This window comes from Gavia stellata, chromosome 4 (assembly GCF_030936135.1).
Source record: "Gavia stellata isolate bGavSte3 chromosome 4, bGavSte3.hap2, whole genome shotgun sequence".
NCBI classification, from domain to species: domain Eukaryota; kingdom Metazoa; phylum Chordata; class Aves; order Gaviiformes; family Gaviidae; genus Gavia; species Gavia stellata.
Genome location: NC_082597.1, coordinates 68,772,205 through 68,784,643, shown reverse-complemented (window position 1 = coordinate 68,784,643; position 12,439 = coordinate 68,772,205). Strand labels below are relative to the sequence as shown.

Genomic DNA, 12,439 nt, shown 5'->3' with positions numbered 1-12,439 from the left:
TAGATAATTCTTTTTCTCACAATTTATACTTAAATGCTTTCTTTACTGTGTAACCCATAAATGTTGCTAATGGACTAGCAAAGTTTGAATGAGAAATATTATCTTTTATTAGACCAGTACACAGAACTGGAAAAAGCAGATGCTGTTTTGGGCTGACTGTCTATTCAGAAGAACTTGCCAAAGAAAGCCTTTTCTATTTTCTTTACCTACATTCTCTTGATCAAATAGAAGATATCACCTATCCCCACAGATCCTGATTATACCAAAAGACCATCACAGCTATAACAGACTAGTCAATTTATTTCAGGGCTATCTAAACTTTGCTCACGTCCAGCCTTTATTTTGTTTTCAGAGATGCCTCCCATACATGCTACAGGTTTTGTCATCCAATGCTTCATCCCAATCTGACAGATAAGGTGGTTCAAAATGGTATGCCTCGTGTTTTGCTCTATAACATAGGAGCCGTACCTCTTTAATATATGAGCATGGCATGCATTATACTGAAAAACTTTTAATCCTGTATCAGCTATTACAGAACCAGGAGGTAAATAAAACACTGACTCTGGGTGTGTAGGGGCTAGCAGGCTCTGCAGGGAAAAGGAATGTGTCAGGCCTACAGAGGCAAATGTAGATATTGAGTGAGGCACACAGCACACGCTGAATCAATTAGGTGTATGAAGACAGGTACACAGACAGAGATCAACTGTCCTGTACCATCTAGGCCCTGTTACAAACATATTTATCTCCAGAGGTCTGCTCTACTTTCTGAATTGTTAGACATGCTTCTGTTGGCTTCCTGTAATTTGGCTGCTGAGCTGCTCTCTCCAATTTTTGGATCAAAATCCAGCCTTGAGTTGAAAGTGCAAGGAAATGAGCTTAAACATCACAAAAGAAGAAAAACAGAGCTGAAGTGTTCGGGGTAGGCTCAAGATAGTGTTCATTGACCCACAAAACCACTTTTAACTATATAGGACTTACACTAGTTTGTGTGCACAGTGGATAGAGTTCAGTATAGATATATGAAAGTGAATAATTTAGTGAAGAATTGGCTTTATAATCCAAAGTCAGGGTCAAAAAGACAAAATTAGTCACACTTATTTCTGGTACAAGTTCCTTATGTTAGTTTAATTAAAAAAAAGCATTCTGTAATATAGGAGTAAAATTAAAAAGTTGAAAAGAGAAGTAGGAAGGAATGAGAAAAAAGGATTGTGGGGAACGATGAATTATAGTATGAAAACAAGAGATAAAAACTGCCAGTGAAGGGATTAAGGAAGGCAAGACATCAGCAGAGCTGGGAGAAAGGAAGATTATTTCAGTAGCTGAATTATAGCTAGACTGACAGTTTCTGTAGAGACTTCATCAGACAAGCTGTTATTAAACCCCTTCAGTTCTGTATTCGAAAACTCCTGGAAATACACTGTTGGACTTCTGAAATCACTATTTGTGTGTGCATAAGCACGGGTGTATTGCATCTAGCACACTGGGTCCAAATCTTGACTTAGGTATCCAGGTAAGGTGGTAAGCTGAAAAAATTACTGGCAGAACACACTGTCACAGAAGGTAAGGACATTGTATTCATTTACATAAAGTGACTCATAAACATATGCCAATTAAAATATAAATGGTTAATGTAATTAAAAAAAAAGAGATTTAAGATCCCTATGACTACATTAAGTTATAAAGAGCAGCTAAAATTTGTTAAGAGAGAAAACAAAAGCGGTATCTTGCAGTTTGATTTCCCATGAGTGTGTAGATGCACGGTGTCAAGTACAGATAATAGAACAGATGAAATACCATAGTAAGTGTTAAATGGCAATGATTCAAAAAATTATTGACTCCTCCTGTCAGCCGAAGAGTGGATCTGTGCTACCTGTTTTCACCACTTATAGAATGGTTTCCCAACATTTTGGTGTGGCACATCAGCAAGACCTACATCAACAGTCCAGGCCCTTCTTCAGAGCTTCATACCACAAACTCACCTGCTCCTGGGTCATCTTCTGCAGCTCTTTCTCCCAAGCTGCCCGGTCATCATCCAGGTGGTAGGAAGCAGGTGGGGTGAGTCCACGCAGAATCAGGGGGTCACGGTCATGGCAGAGGGCTGTCAGATGTCCAATGTACAACTTCAACTTGCTGCGATTCTGATCAAGTTCTAAGAGGGGCTGAATTATCTGAAATAAGAGAACAGAGACAGTGAGGAACAGCCTGAGACCCAAGCAGTGCTGAAGGGAAAGATCAACCTCTAAGTTACAATCATGTTCAGCTTCATACTGGAAGAAACCTGAACACCCTCCCTCCCCCCACCAGTACTCCTATCCCATAACCCAGCAACCATCCAGCTGAAGCAGAAAGAAACCAAGTACTCTAGGGGAAGGGGATGTGGTGATAATAGCTGTCTGATTAATACAGGAAATAATGATGATATGGGTGAAAAATGAAAATATTAAATTGAATGCATTAACTCTACTGATTATCCAGCAGTGCTCCAGTCAGCTATTTCAAATCCCTGCCTTAAGGAAAATTACTTTTTCTGATAAAAGATGTCTGTCCACAAGTAAGGCACTAGCAATGCAGATTTTAACTTGTTTTGCCAGCAAACATCTCATTGTAACTTAAGTATGCAATAAACATGTTCTAAAGAGAATAGTTTTAAATGATGCCAAGATGTTTGTTTTTAAGATGAACATTTATCTACTGTAGAAACTGGATAGAGACATATCTTAACCAGAAAGTTAAGACATAGTTTTCTATAGTTTTGAAAAGGCAATTACTTTCCTTTATTATGCAAGCCAGATTCTATACAATAGACCAAAAACCTAAAATCAAAGGACTTTAATAAGTATTATTTTATTTCATTATACTTTACCTAATCTGAATCTAATCCTTGTTCCTCATTGCAATCCAAACTGGAGTCATTCAGTTCCCATAAAAAGTATTTGAAGAGCCGTTTTTCATTTGTTTTACAAAAATATAGAGGTCAAGTGCATAAATACAGATCGGGAATCCCTCACTATGCCCTCCCACAAGAATACTGTTTCATATTGTTCTAGGTGTTCGTGGGCATGCATTCAAAACTGCAGTAATGCAAAACTCTTAAGGTATATCGCTGATGAAAAAATCAAGGAAGAATCGGGCTCTGCACCTTCACACTGTAAAATGAGGTGCTGAAGGTACATGCACTGATGTGCACCAGCTAGGAGCGCTGGAAAGCCTTGCCATGATACTGGCAACTTGTCTTCGTGTTCCCAGGCAGGGGCTGCACCTGCCGTTTGTTAGCAGGCCGGGGATATCTCTTCAATAGGACACCTCTGACCCTGCTAATGAATAATGAGTGAGATAATCTCTGAGTCAACAGGAACAGGGTGCTGGCACTACTTTGAACAAAGACTCTGGCTTCGACCCCTTTTAATAAGGCTGTCAGGGCTCACTTATTTTGCTTCTAACACTCTTCTACATGGATTAATTTCTGTAGAGTGAGAGGATCTAAGAGCCATGGCTAAGCAGCTAGCTAATGTCAGGCTCTGCATCCTGCAGAGCGTAGCTGCGCTCAGCAGCCTACATCCGAACATCGAGGCGGCAGCAGCTACGAAAAGCCACAGCGACACGGCAGCCGTGGTAGAGGAGACAGACAAGAAACCTGCAGAGAGAGTGAGCTCACATGCTTTATTAAAAACGCTACTGCTATGTGCAGCCTTGTGGCAACATCTGTTTACAGATATGTACACATATAAGAATATGGTTTGATGTATCAAGACTGCAAACTGCAGCAGGGCAGAATACTCTGCTCTCCTGTACACAGGGCAATAGGAAGGGATATTTTAGTAGCATCAACGCAGTTACATTTCACTTCCATCACCAAGCACAACTGTATTTAGCCAATTACATCCATCAGCTTTGGTTGTTTGCTGAATTTGCACTATTTACCCCAATTTCTTATAATCTGGATTACCTACATTATGATCTGAAAGTGTACTGCCTGTGCAGGTGAAAAAAAAGTCATTTGTCTAATTTAACTGATGTCTTTCTTATCTTTCTTACTATTTGGTTTGCCTACAGAGGGTGGAGTGATGGAATATCACATCTTAAAAAAATACTCTTTTATAAAAATGTGAAAATTAAGTAGTCAATGTCTAATAACTAGCCGTCCAATCAATGTAGGAGCTGCCTTGTATTCTTTTTCAGATACCGCAGTCTATTGAATATCCATCAGATATGCAGATTTCAGACTGAAAAAAATCTGACTTGCCAACCTTCCTGGCTGCTCTTTGTGAATAGAAACCCTCTCTGATAAAGAGAAAGCAGAGCTATCTAGCAAGTAATGATGGAAGATTTTCATACAACAGTTGAATCTGATTGCTCAGGGACAAGTCCCCTTTTGAAGCACATTCCTCCTGTATCCTTCCCCCTTTACCTTGGGCTGGAAGCAAGCCAAATGAGGCGTGTGAAAGTTCTTAACCAGCAGCCCTCCCAAAGCTGTTCGCAGAGCAATCATTCCTCTCACTTGGGATCCATTAAACCCTGCCAGTCAACTCGGAAATGCCCTTATATCTGCGTTCCTGCCATATCTAATTTGAACTAGCCACTTAGCAAGAGGCACTGTGCTTCCCACACAGCAGAGCTGCCACTGCCATATCTCAAGAGGGTGTAAGAGTAAGCTAAGTGGAAAGGCAGGGCAGTGCTGGATTCATAAACCACATCATGTTCTCATGATCAGCCCAGAGCTGTAGAGCTTTCTAGGAAAACAACGGGTAAACAGACCAAACCCAGGAATATCTTCTAAAGCCGCCAATCTTCATTAATTGCCCTGATAGGTTTAGGTCATCCTCATCAATGCATGGAATGAAGTCTGCTTAATGTACCCTCAAGTTCAGACTATTGTTAATGGCCAGCTGAGTTTGACAATGTGTTTCACTAAAAAAGGCAATCATTACAACGCTGAAGTAGAAACATGAAATGCCTGACGAATCTCTGATACAAACCCAAACCATCCCTACCAACTGATAAAGACATTTGGGAACACATTCCAGAACAAATTCAACTCGGAAACTACACATTCAGGTTTTTTGAGATTTCGCAGATTTTTTTTTTATCTTTGAGCATGACAAATGTGAATCTAATTGTAGTTTTGCAAGTCACTGGGGCAAAAACATGCTTTAGAATGAAATTAATACTGCTTCTTCAGTGGTAGTCCTGCTGTTGCTGTACAATGGTCAGCTGAAGTAGGAGTAATTGTATTTAAGTTTTTTTATGGTAAGAGTTGCATTTAAATACATATATATATGATGCATAGATAAGAAAAGGTACTTGTAACTGAACGTGGTTGGAGAGACCTATCTAAATGTTTGGTCACTTTTACTGTGAAAGATGAATACACCTCCCATAAGGAGACTGTGGTGTCTAAAAGTTTGTCTGAGCAGTGTCTAATGTAAATATGCAAAAACACGTAGGTGGTTATATTAAAAAGAAAACCAGCAAGTGGGTGGTATAAATGCAACAGTGTTGAACTGAGACAAATGCAATATTGACTATCCATAGATGTCTGCGGTGTAAAGTATGGTTTTAATCAATGTGTAATAGGACTTATTCACCACAACCACCAGCTTTAAATTATGGGTTCTCCAGGCAGAAGGGCTAATGACCTAGTCACCTTTCTCCCTGCTAACATTCCCTTCTTCTCTGAAGGAAGCAATCGCTTTTCTTTTGCAGAACCAAGTGATTAATTTTACTTAGTTAATTTCAGAGAATACCTTCTAAATTTCTACTTAGTGATAAATCTGCAGCTCCCATTTTGAAGAAAGTCTTCATGCACCCCTAAAAGCTTGTCTGTTTTTCCAGCTACATCAGTTGATCTTGTAAAAATTATCTCCTTATACAGCTTGCCTTACTCATCGGAATCATGCATCAACATGCATGTTGATCGTGGATCAACAGCAGTAATCTTTTTCTTACAGATACATGCCTATGATTTCTCTGGGCAAGCAAAAAAAAAGGAGAAAATAGCATCTTCTTGACACATCAATTCCAATACAAAGTGCCATACATACACTGGGCACTGGCATGACTGCTGTCATTCTCCCCTATTAGCTTGACTACCCTGCTTGCCCATATGCTGCATGTATTCACTACAGAACACTAAAAGGCAGAGTAATGCAGACAAGTGGTTTTCATTTTGCAATCAAATAATTCAGTAGATTTTTCTCAACTTACCCATTAATCTTCAAATATTTGAGAAAAATCCCTGGAAGAACAGCTACATCAAGAAGAAAATAAAATAAAATTGACAAGTAATCTGGGGGTCAAAGTAAATAACATGAGGTCAAAATTTCACTGTTCTTGGATGAAAAGTGTTAGAAAGAAGTGTAGATGGAAGGAATCTGAAAGTTTCCAAGGAATTAACTAATTTGAGAAATGGTCTAGCTTGCTAGCCTGGTCTATGGACCTTGAGTGTTCTTTGTTGATCCTGCAAAGGCACAAAAAAAATAAGGAATTCTGAAAAAAAACCCAACCAAAACCCCAAAACGTCAGTAAAGACCCCCTCAAAACTTCAGATGGGACATAACAAATATGCTTTGAAAACAAGTTAAATGGAGGCAGCCCCAGCAATCACATTTTTCATGTGAGCGTGGGAAATTACTTTCAAACTTTGTTACATACAGATGCAACTATGCTACCCAACAAAACCTAGTTACCAAACTACCATTACACAAGATAAGATGGGCTCAAAGTCTGGGTAAATATATATGTTTCTTAAAAAGAAATTTATTCCAAAGAGGACCTGACAAATCTAACAAAAGATGGAGTGGATCCATAGTGTGTCCTCCGATGCCTCCCTGTATCTGGGTTTTATTATAGATATTACCAGACAAGAAAATTTTGCCTATGTAGCAAAATATCTTATATTGGGAGATATGGAAATAGACTAAGATACCAAATGATACAGTCTGGAAGTATTTGCATGGCAAATTGAATTACGCCTTCTTGCTCAGACCATTTGTGTTTGTTTGGCAACAAATGCAAGTGTTCAACTACAATCATCTTGTAACCATTGAATGCATTGGAGTTTTATGAGGCATGAATTTGGCTCAGAAAGTGCAATGCTTTCCCAAATTCAGAACAATTTATCACTGATGTCTTCCCTTCATTATTTTAAATGGAAACAGAAGAAAGTTCTCAAAAAGACACTGCCTGACCTCAGTTCAGTTCAGCTCAGTTCACTGCTACACAGAGATACTTGGTTTCTTCAGAAGACCACAAGACAAAAGCTCAGGGACAGGATCAGTTTTCTTTAGACTTGTTTTAAAGACAAAAATGGATTTAAATCTAACCTTCATCATTTTCTCTTCATAAAACAAAACAATACAAAACAACACAACACGTGTGAGGAGCTGAAAGCGGCTATTTTGACAGAGCTGTCTTACTCAGTTCATTTCTGACAGAATCAATTAGGAAATAACTTTTATATAGCAAATTCTTTTTGAAATTTTTATACACCATGAACAAATCCCATGGATTAATGATTTCCAGAGTTCACTCTCTTCATCTTGGGAAAAATCCAGACCAGAAGAAAAGAACAGAGAAAACACAAAAGAGGGAAAGTAGTTTTGTCATTAGTTCCCTCTGTTTAAATAAAATATTTTCCCTGCAGTGTAGGTGAAACAAAGAATTGCAGTGGGTTGGTAGGATTCCTAAAGCACTGAAAATGAGCAAGTAGTTCAAAAATATTTTTCTACATAACAAATCCAGAAGTACTTTTTCATGACACTGGCAACTTTTGCTTACATGGGCTGTGGAGCTAAAGCTTGTGGGGAACCACGTGTGTAATAGCAGGGACTACTGTAGATCAGAAGTGAAACAAACTGGCACGACTGTGAGAAGCTTGTAACTTGACCATTGGGGAATATGAACATTCAGGAACGAGGTACCTCAGCACAGCTGAAGGGAGTGTCTACATACCGTTTGAATTTTACCTGTTTCGTCAATCCCTTACTTTCAAAAGCAAGAGCATTCGCTCAAACCCTCACTCCTAAATATAACTAATTGCACTGTGCACACATTGCATCTCTTTCTTCTGTAACAGTCCATATGCCTCTTTCCTAGCTGAGGCAGGAGAGAAATCTGTGGCTTAATTGCAAGATGAGATCAGAACATACGAATTCAAATGCTGTTTTTATTTGTCTAAGTTTTCTTCTGTCTTCAAAACTTCCTGGGAATCCAGCAACCCAGCAGCTTAGTTGTGGAGCAAAACAGGATGGGCAAAGTAGGGTGAAACCTGCAGAGAACCTAAAATCTTCCACTTCAATATATTAAAATCTCCTTCATTCGAGAATTTTGTTCCTGTAAGTTGTGTTAGTTATCAGGTTAAAATTTTGAATAATAAATTAAATTCTAGAAAACTGTGAAACTGGGTATGCAGACTTACGATACTGACAATAATAATATCATCAAGAAAAAAAGAAGTATTCCCACTGTCTGCGGCTTGCAAATGATGCTATGGATTTAAATAGCATCCTCCTGATCAAATTTTTGTAGGTGTAATTAAGTAAGTTTTGATTTCATAGAATCTGTTAGATTTTACGCTGATTCCTCCTCTACAAAAACACAGCAGCTTGAGAATAAGTAAGAACAACATGCTTATATTTTGAATCCATTCAAGCTTTCTAGCACTTGTTATCTATATAACAGTGAACAAGAAAGCACACACATTCCTTGCTGTACTGTATTTTGTCTATTGCTTCTTCCTGTTAAAAGGGATAAAAGGAAACAGTGGCTAACATGCTTTTGTTTGAAAGCAGAACATTGCAGCACATACACCGGGAGAGTGTGTCCATGGGAATGCTTATGTATCAGTGACTGCATTCTTCTGCTTCCCTGCTGTCCGTAACATTGCTAATGGAAAACAGAAGGTATTTCTTCAGCAGTCTACCAGAGAACACAATCAGTGCTTTTCCTGTTCAGATGAACTATAACCTCCCTGCCCGCAGGTGATATGAATCTTTGTCTCCTCTCTGTAACACTGGGTCTTCATTCTGCTCTTCCAGCTCTCTACCTGCTACATGACACTTTCAAAGCAAAGCCACATGAAGTCACCAAACGCCTGGTTTATCCATCTTTAGGAATTCTTTTTAGAGTTGTTTGCTCTATATTCAAATGCAAAATCCCATTAATAAATGTACCTACTTATACAGATATATATAGTAGTTCTTATCTATATGTTACATTAAACAAACAGATGTAGTTGGATTGCCTGTGGTGAGGCTACTATGAGCTGGAACTGTAAATCCTGGCATCTCCATCAGTAATTATGAACTTTACCAGCCAGGAAAATATAGCTTCTAGATTGGCTACATGCCCTTATCAGCTCAGCTCCACTATGCTTTAGGTCACCAACAGTGTATTCATAGTTTGCAGAAGCTGCTGGCCCTGCATTGTTGCATTCTGGTGTGTGGACGAGTGCTATAAGAAACCTAAATGGAAGAGTAACTGGGAGATAGTACAGACTATCACACAAGTTGTAAGCGACGACTCTCCTGGAAGTGGCCAGAAACAACAATGTTTGAGTACAGAATTCCTACTTGCTACAAAGACTAAGCCACTAGCAGAAGATCACATTCGGCTGCAAATCAAAAAAGAAAATAAGACACAGACCTAGAATAATCTCATTTAGTAGAAATGAATGATGGTCTTTTTGCAATTGTTTTGCTGAAAAGCGAAAATATCTACAGAAAGAAACCAGCCATCTGTTTTGAATGTTTTAGAATATAAGTATCTACTTGTGTTCTTCTTTGATCTGTAAGAATAATAGGAAGACAGTGATACAATCCAGTTACACCTCCGTTGTGAGTGCTTAATTCATCCCAGAGATGCAGATTACAAAATTCCATCTGGAAATCTTAGTCTTATCATTCTGGGATCAGAAAGATGATGAACAGTGTATCAAGCTCAGCTCTTTTGTGCTTGCAGCTATAACATTCCTGGACAGAGAACATAAGCTTCAAACGTAAAATAGTTATTAAGATAGCAAAATAGTAGAGTTTTTTAAAAAAACCAAGCTAGCAAAAGAACTGTTCCCAGAAACAGGGAAAGGACCAGGAGCAGAAGTTGACATCATTTTAAGGACAGCATTTTCCTCTAGGTTGGCCCATCCTAGTCTAACAGTACTCTACTTACTGGGTAAAAGATTACATGCCAGCATGGGCATAGAATAAGAGAGAAGGTGGAAAGGCGCAGTTTCCAAATTGGAATTGTAGAAGATTAATCATAAACCAAAACATTAGGTTTGATATCAGCATTACTGAAGTTGTTCACTCCACCATAACAGGATTGTTACTTACACTAAAGTGAGAAGATCACTACAAAAGGCTTTCCATTATTCAGAGTTATTACAGCCGAAGGAGAAAAGGTTATTCTCTGAAGAAAGGCAAAGCTTGAAAAGGCTTGAAAAGAATAGATACTTGTATGATAGCTAAATCAGGATTTTGAATTGTACTTCCTCAGAGCAGTAATTGTCCCTCCATGAACTGTTTGTGCCTCATTGCCTGAGCTTGACGGCACAGGAGTCTTTCAGTTTCATAATTAATGATGATGCCCACATAAGCAAGGCTCCAGAAAAGCAAGGATGGAAGGCAGGTCCTGTGATTAACTGGGACAACTATATTCAAAGTGCTGCCCTCATAATGATGAATTAGTTACATCACCTTATTTGAGTGCATCACATCAGGGTTCTTGCTAAAGGGTTGCCTGTCTCGAAAGAGGGAGTGAGAAGCCCTGGCTGTCACCAGTATGACAAAACAAATCTGGCATCTTATCTCTCAGTCAGGCCAAGTGATAATGTTTAAGTAAAGTAAGATTATTGCACGTAGCTGCCTTCAAATTTTGCACAGGTATGTCTCTAAGGCAAGCGTAAGACACATTCTTTCGCAGTGTTTTTACCCATATGAATGAAGAACTGTAAGACATATTATAACAGATTATTATACACTACACAATTAGTTTGTAGATTTTTAGAGAGGGGAAGAAATGATCCTCCAGAGGACAAAAGATGACAACGAAGAAGAAAAGGCAGCGGTCTAAAGAGCTTTGTTCAGCATGCTGGAATGGCAGGTCCTTGAAATGTTTAACATATGGGTTATTTTCCCTTTTTTGGGAAGGAATAGGATCTTGGAAAGAAAAATAAGAAGTATTAATAAATTGAGTCAAATGCAAAACTAACATAATTTTGGGAACAAATTCAAAATGAGGTATAAGAATCATCATCATATCACTGTAAAAACACTATTTTAGAATATTGTGTAATAACATTACCTAGCACTTATATAGCACTTTTCCCAACCAGAACTTCCACTTTACAAAAACTTCAGCTCATTTTACAATTAGAGAATTTGAGACAGGGAGAAGGAGAACAAGTGAGTGGTTGGAGATGATGCCAGGAAAGAATTTATCTTCTGAATCGTGGACTAGTGCTGTGTCCAGTAAATTACATTGTAATACGAGTCAGGCACAAAAGCTTGATGTTTTTGACCATTCTGCACGATCTAATAATTAAAAAGACCATACTGAAAATAAATTTATTTGAAAGGCTTATGAGGTCACAGTGTAATAAGTGACAATACTGAGAACCTAAAAGAAACGTGACAGTAGGACGAGCAGCCCTCTACGTGCTGCTGCAAGCATAAAATGTGTCTTGTGTTGAGAAAGATCACATTTATGCAGTGAAGGAATGCCTGTGAAATCATCTGAAAATGGAACTCATCATAAGATATTTACTTTGCTAAAAGAAATCAGTATATTAATCCAAGCACCAAATAATGCAGAAAAAATAAATATTCTTCTCAAACTTCCCAAAGTATAGACACTTTTAGTTCTGTAGTGATCTCAATAAAAAGTTCACGGGGTTTGACAACTGTGGCAAAGGTTAAATTAAGTCCCAAGATGTCCTGCCCTATCTCACTCAATGCCATTATTTCCATACCTCTTACTCTACCACATATTAATCACAGTTCTTCAGACTACGACCTGTTGCCTGTCATCTACTTCTGCTGCTTTCCTCTAGGTGTCCACTCGTTGTGCATTTCCTTTTAGCTGTAAGATGGAAATAAATAAACACCCCCTCCAAAATAAACAAAAAGGAAGTTGTGAATGCTCATTCTGGACATTCCTAGGAGTGAGACAAAATTGCTCTGCAGACACAAGTTAGAAATAAATGGCTTACAACCTTGAGCATTGAGCTGGTTTTTGCTTATGTCTACTAGTATCAACTTCTCTGTGAGACTTAGCTGTTTCTATCATTCTTACTTTAATACTTTTAATACCTTTGTCCTAATAAATGGAATACAGAAATGTCATCCAAGCTCCATTACCCTTTAATAATTACAAATGGCTGTTTAGAAGGAGTCTGTTTTCACAAACAATATATTCATTAAAGATGTCCTTTAGAATATTATGA

At 38.3% G+C, this 12,439-nt stretch overlaps 1 protein-coding gene across 2 annotated transcripts in view; it reads right to left on the bottom strand.

The window, feature by feature from the left end:
* ERC1 (ELKS/RAB6-interacting/CAST family member 1) overlaps nucleotides 1–12,439 on the bottom strand; it is a 291,590-nt gene that overhangs the window by 10,215 nt on the left and 268,936 nt on the right. For both annotated transcript variants that reach the window (XM_059816571.1, XM_059816572.1), the window contains one exon: nucleotides 1,980–2,168. In XM_059816571.1, coding sequence (XP_059672554.1) covers nucleotides 1,980–2,168 — 189 coding nt within the window. The remainder of the gene's footprint in view (nucleotides 1–1,979; nucleotides 2,169–12,439) is intronic.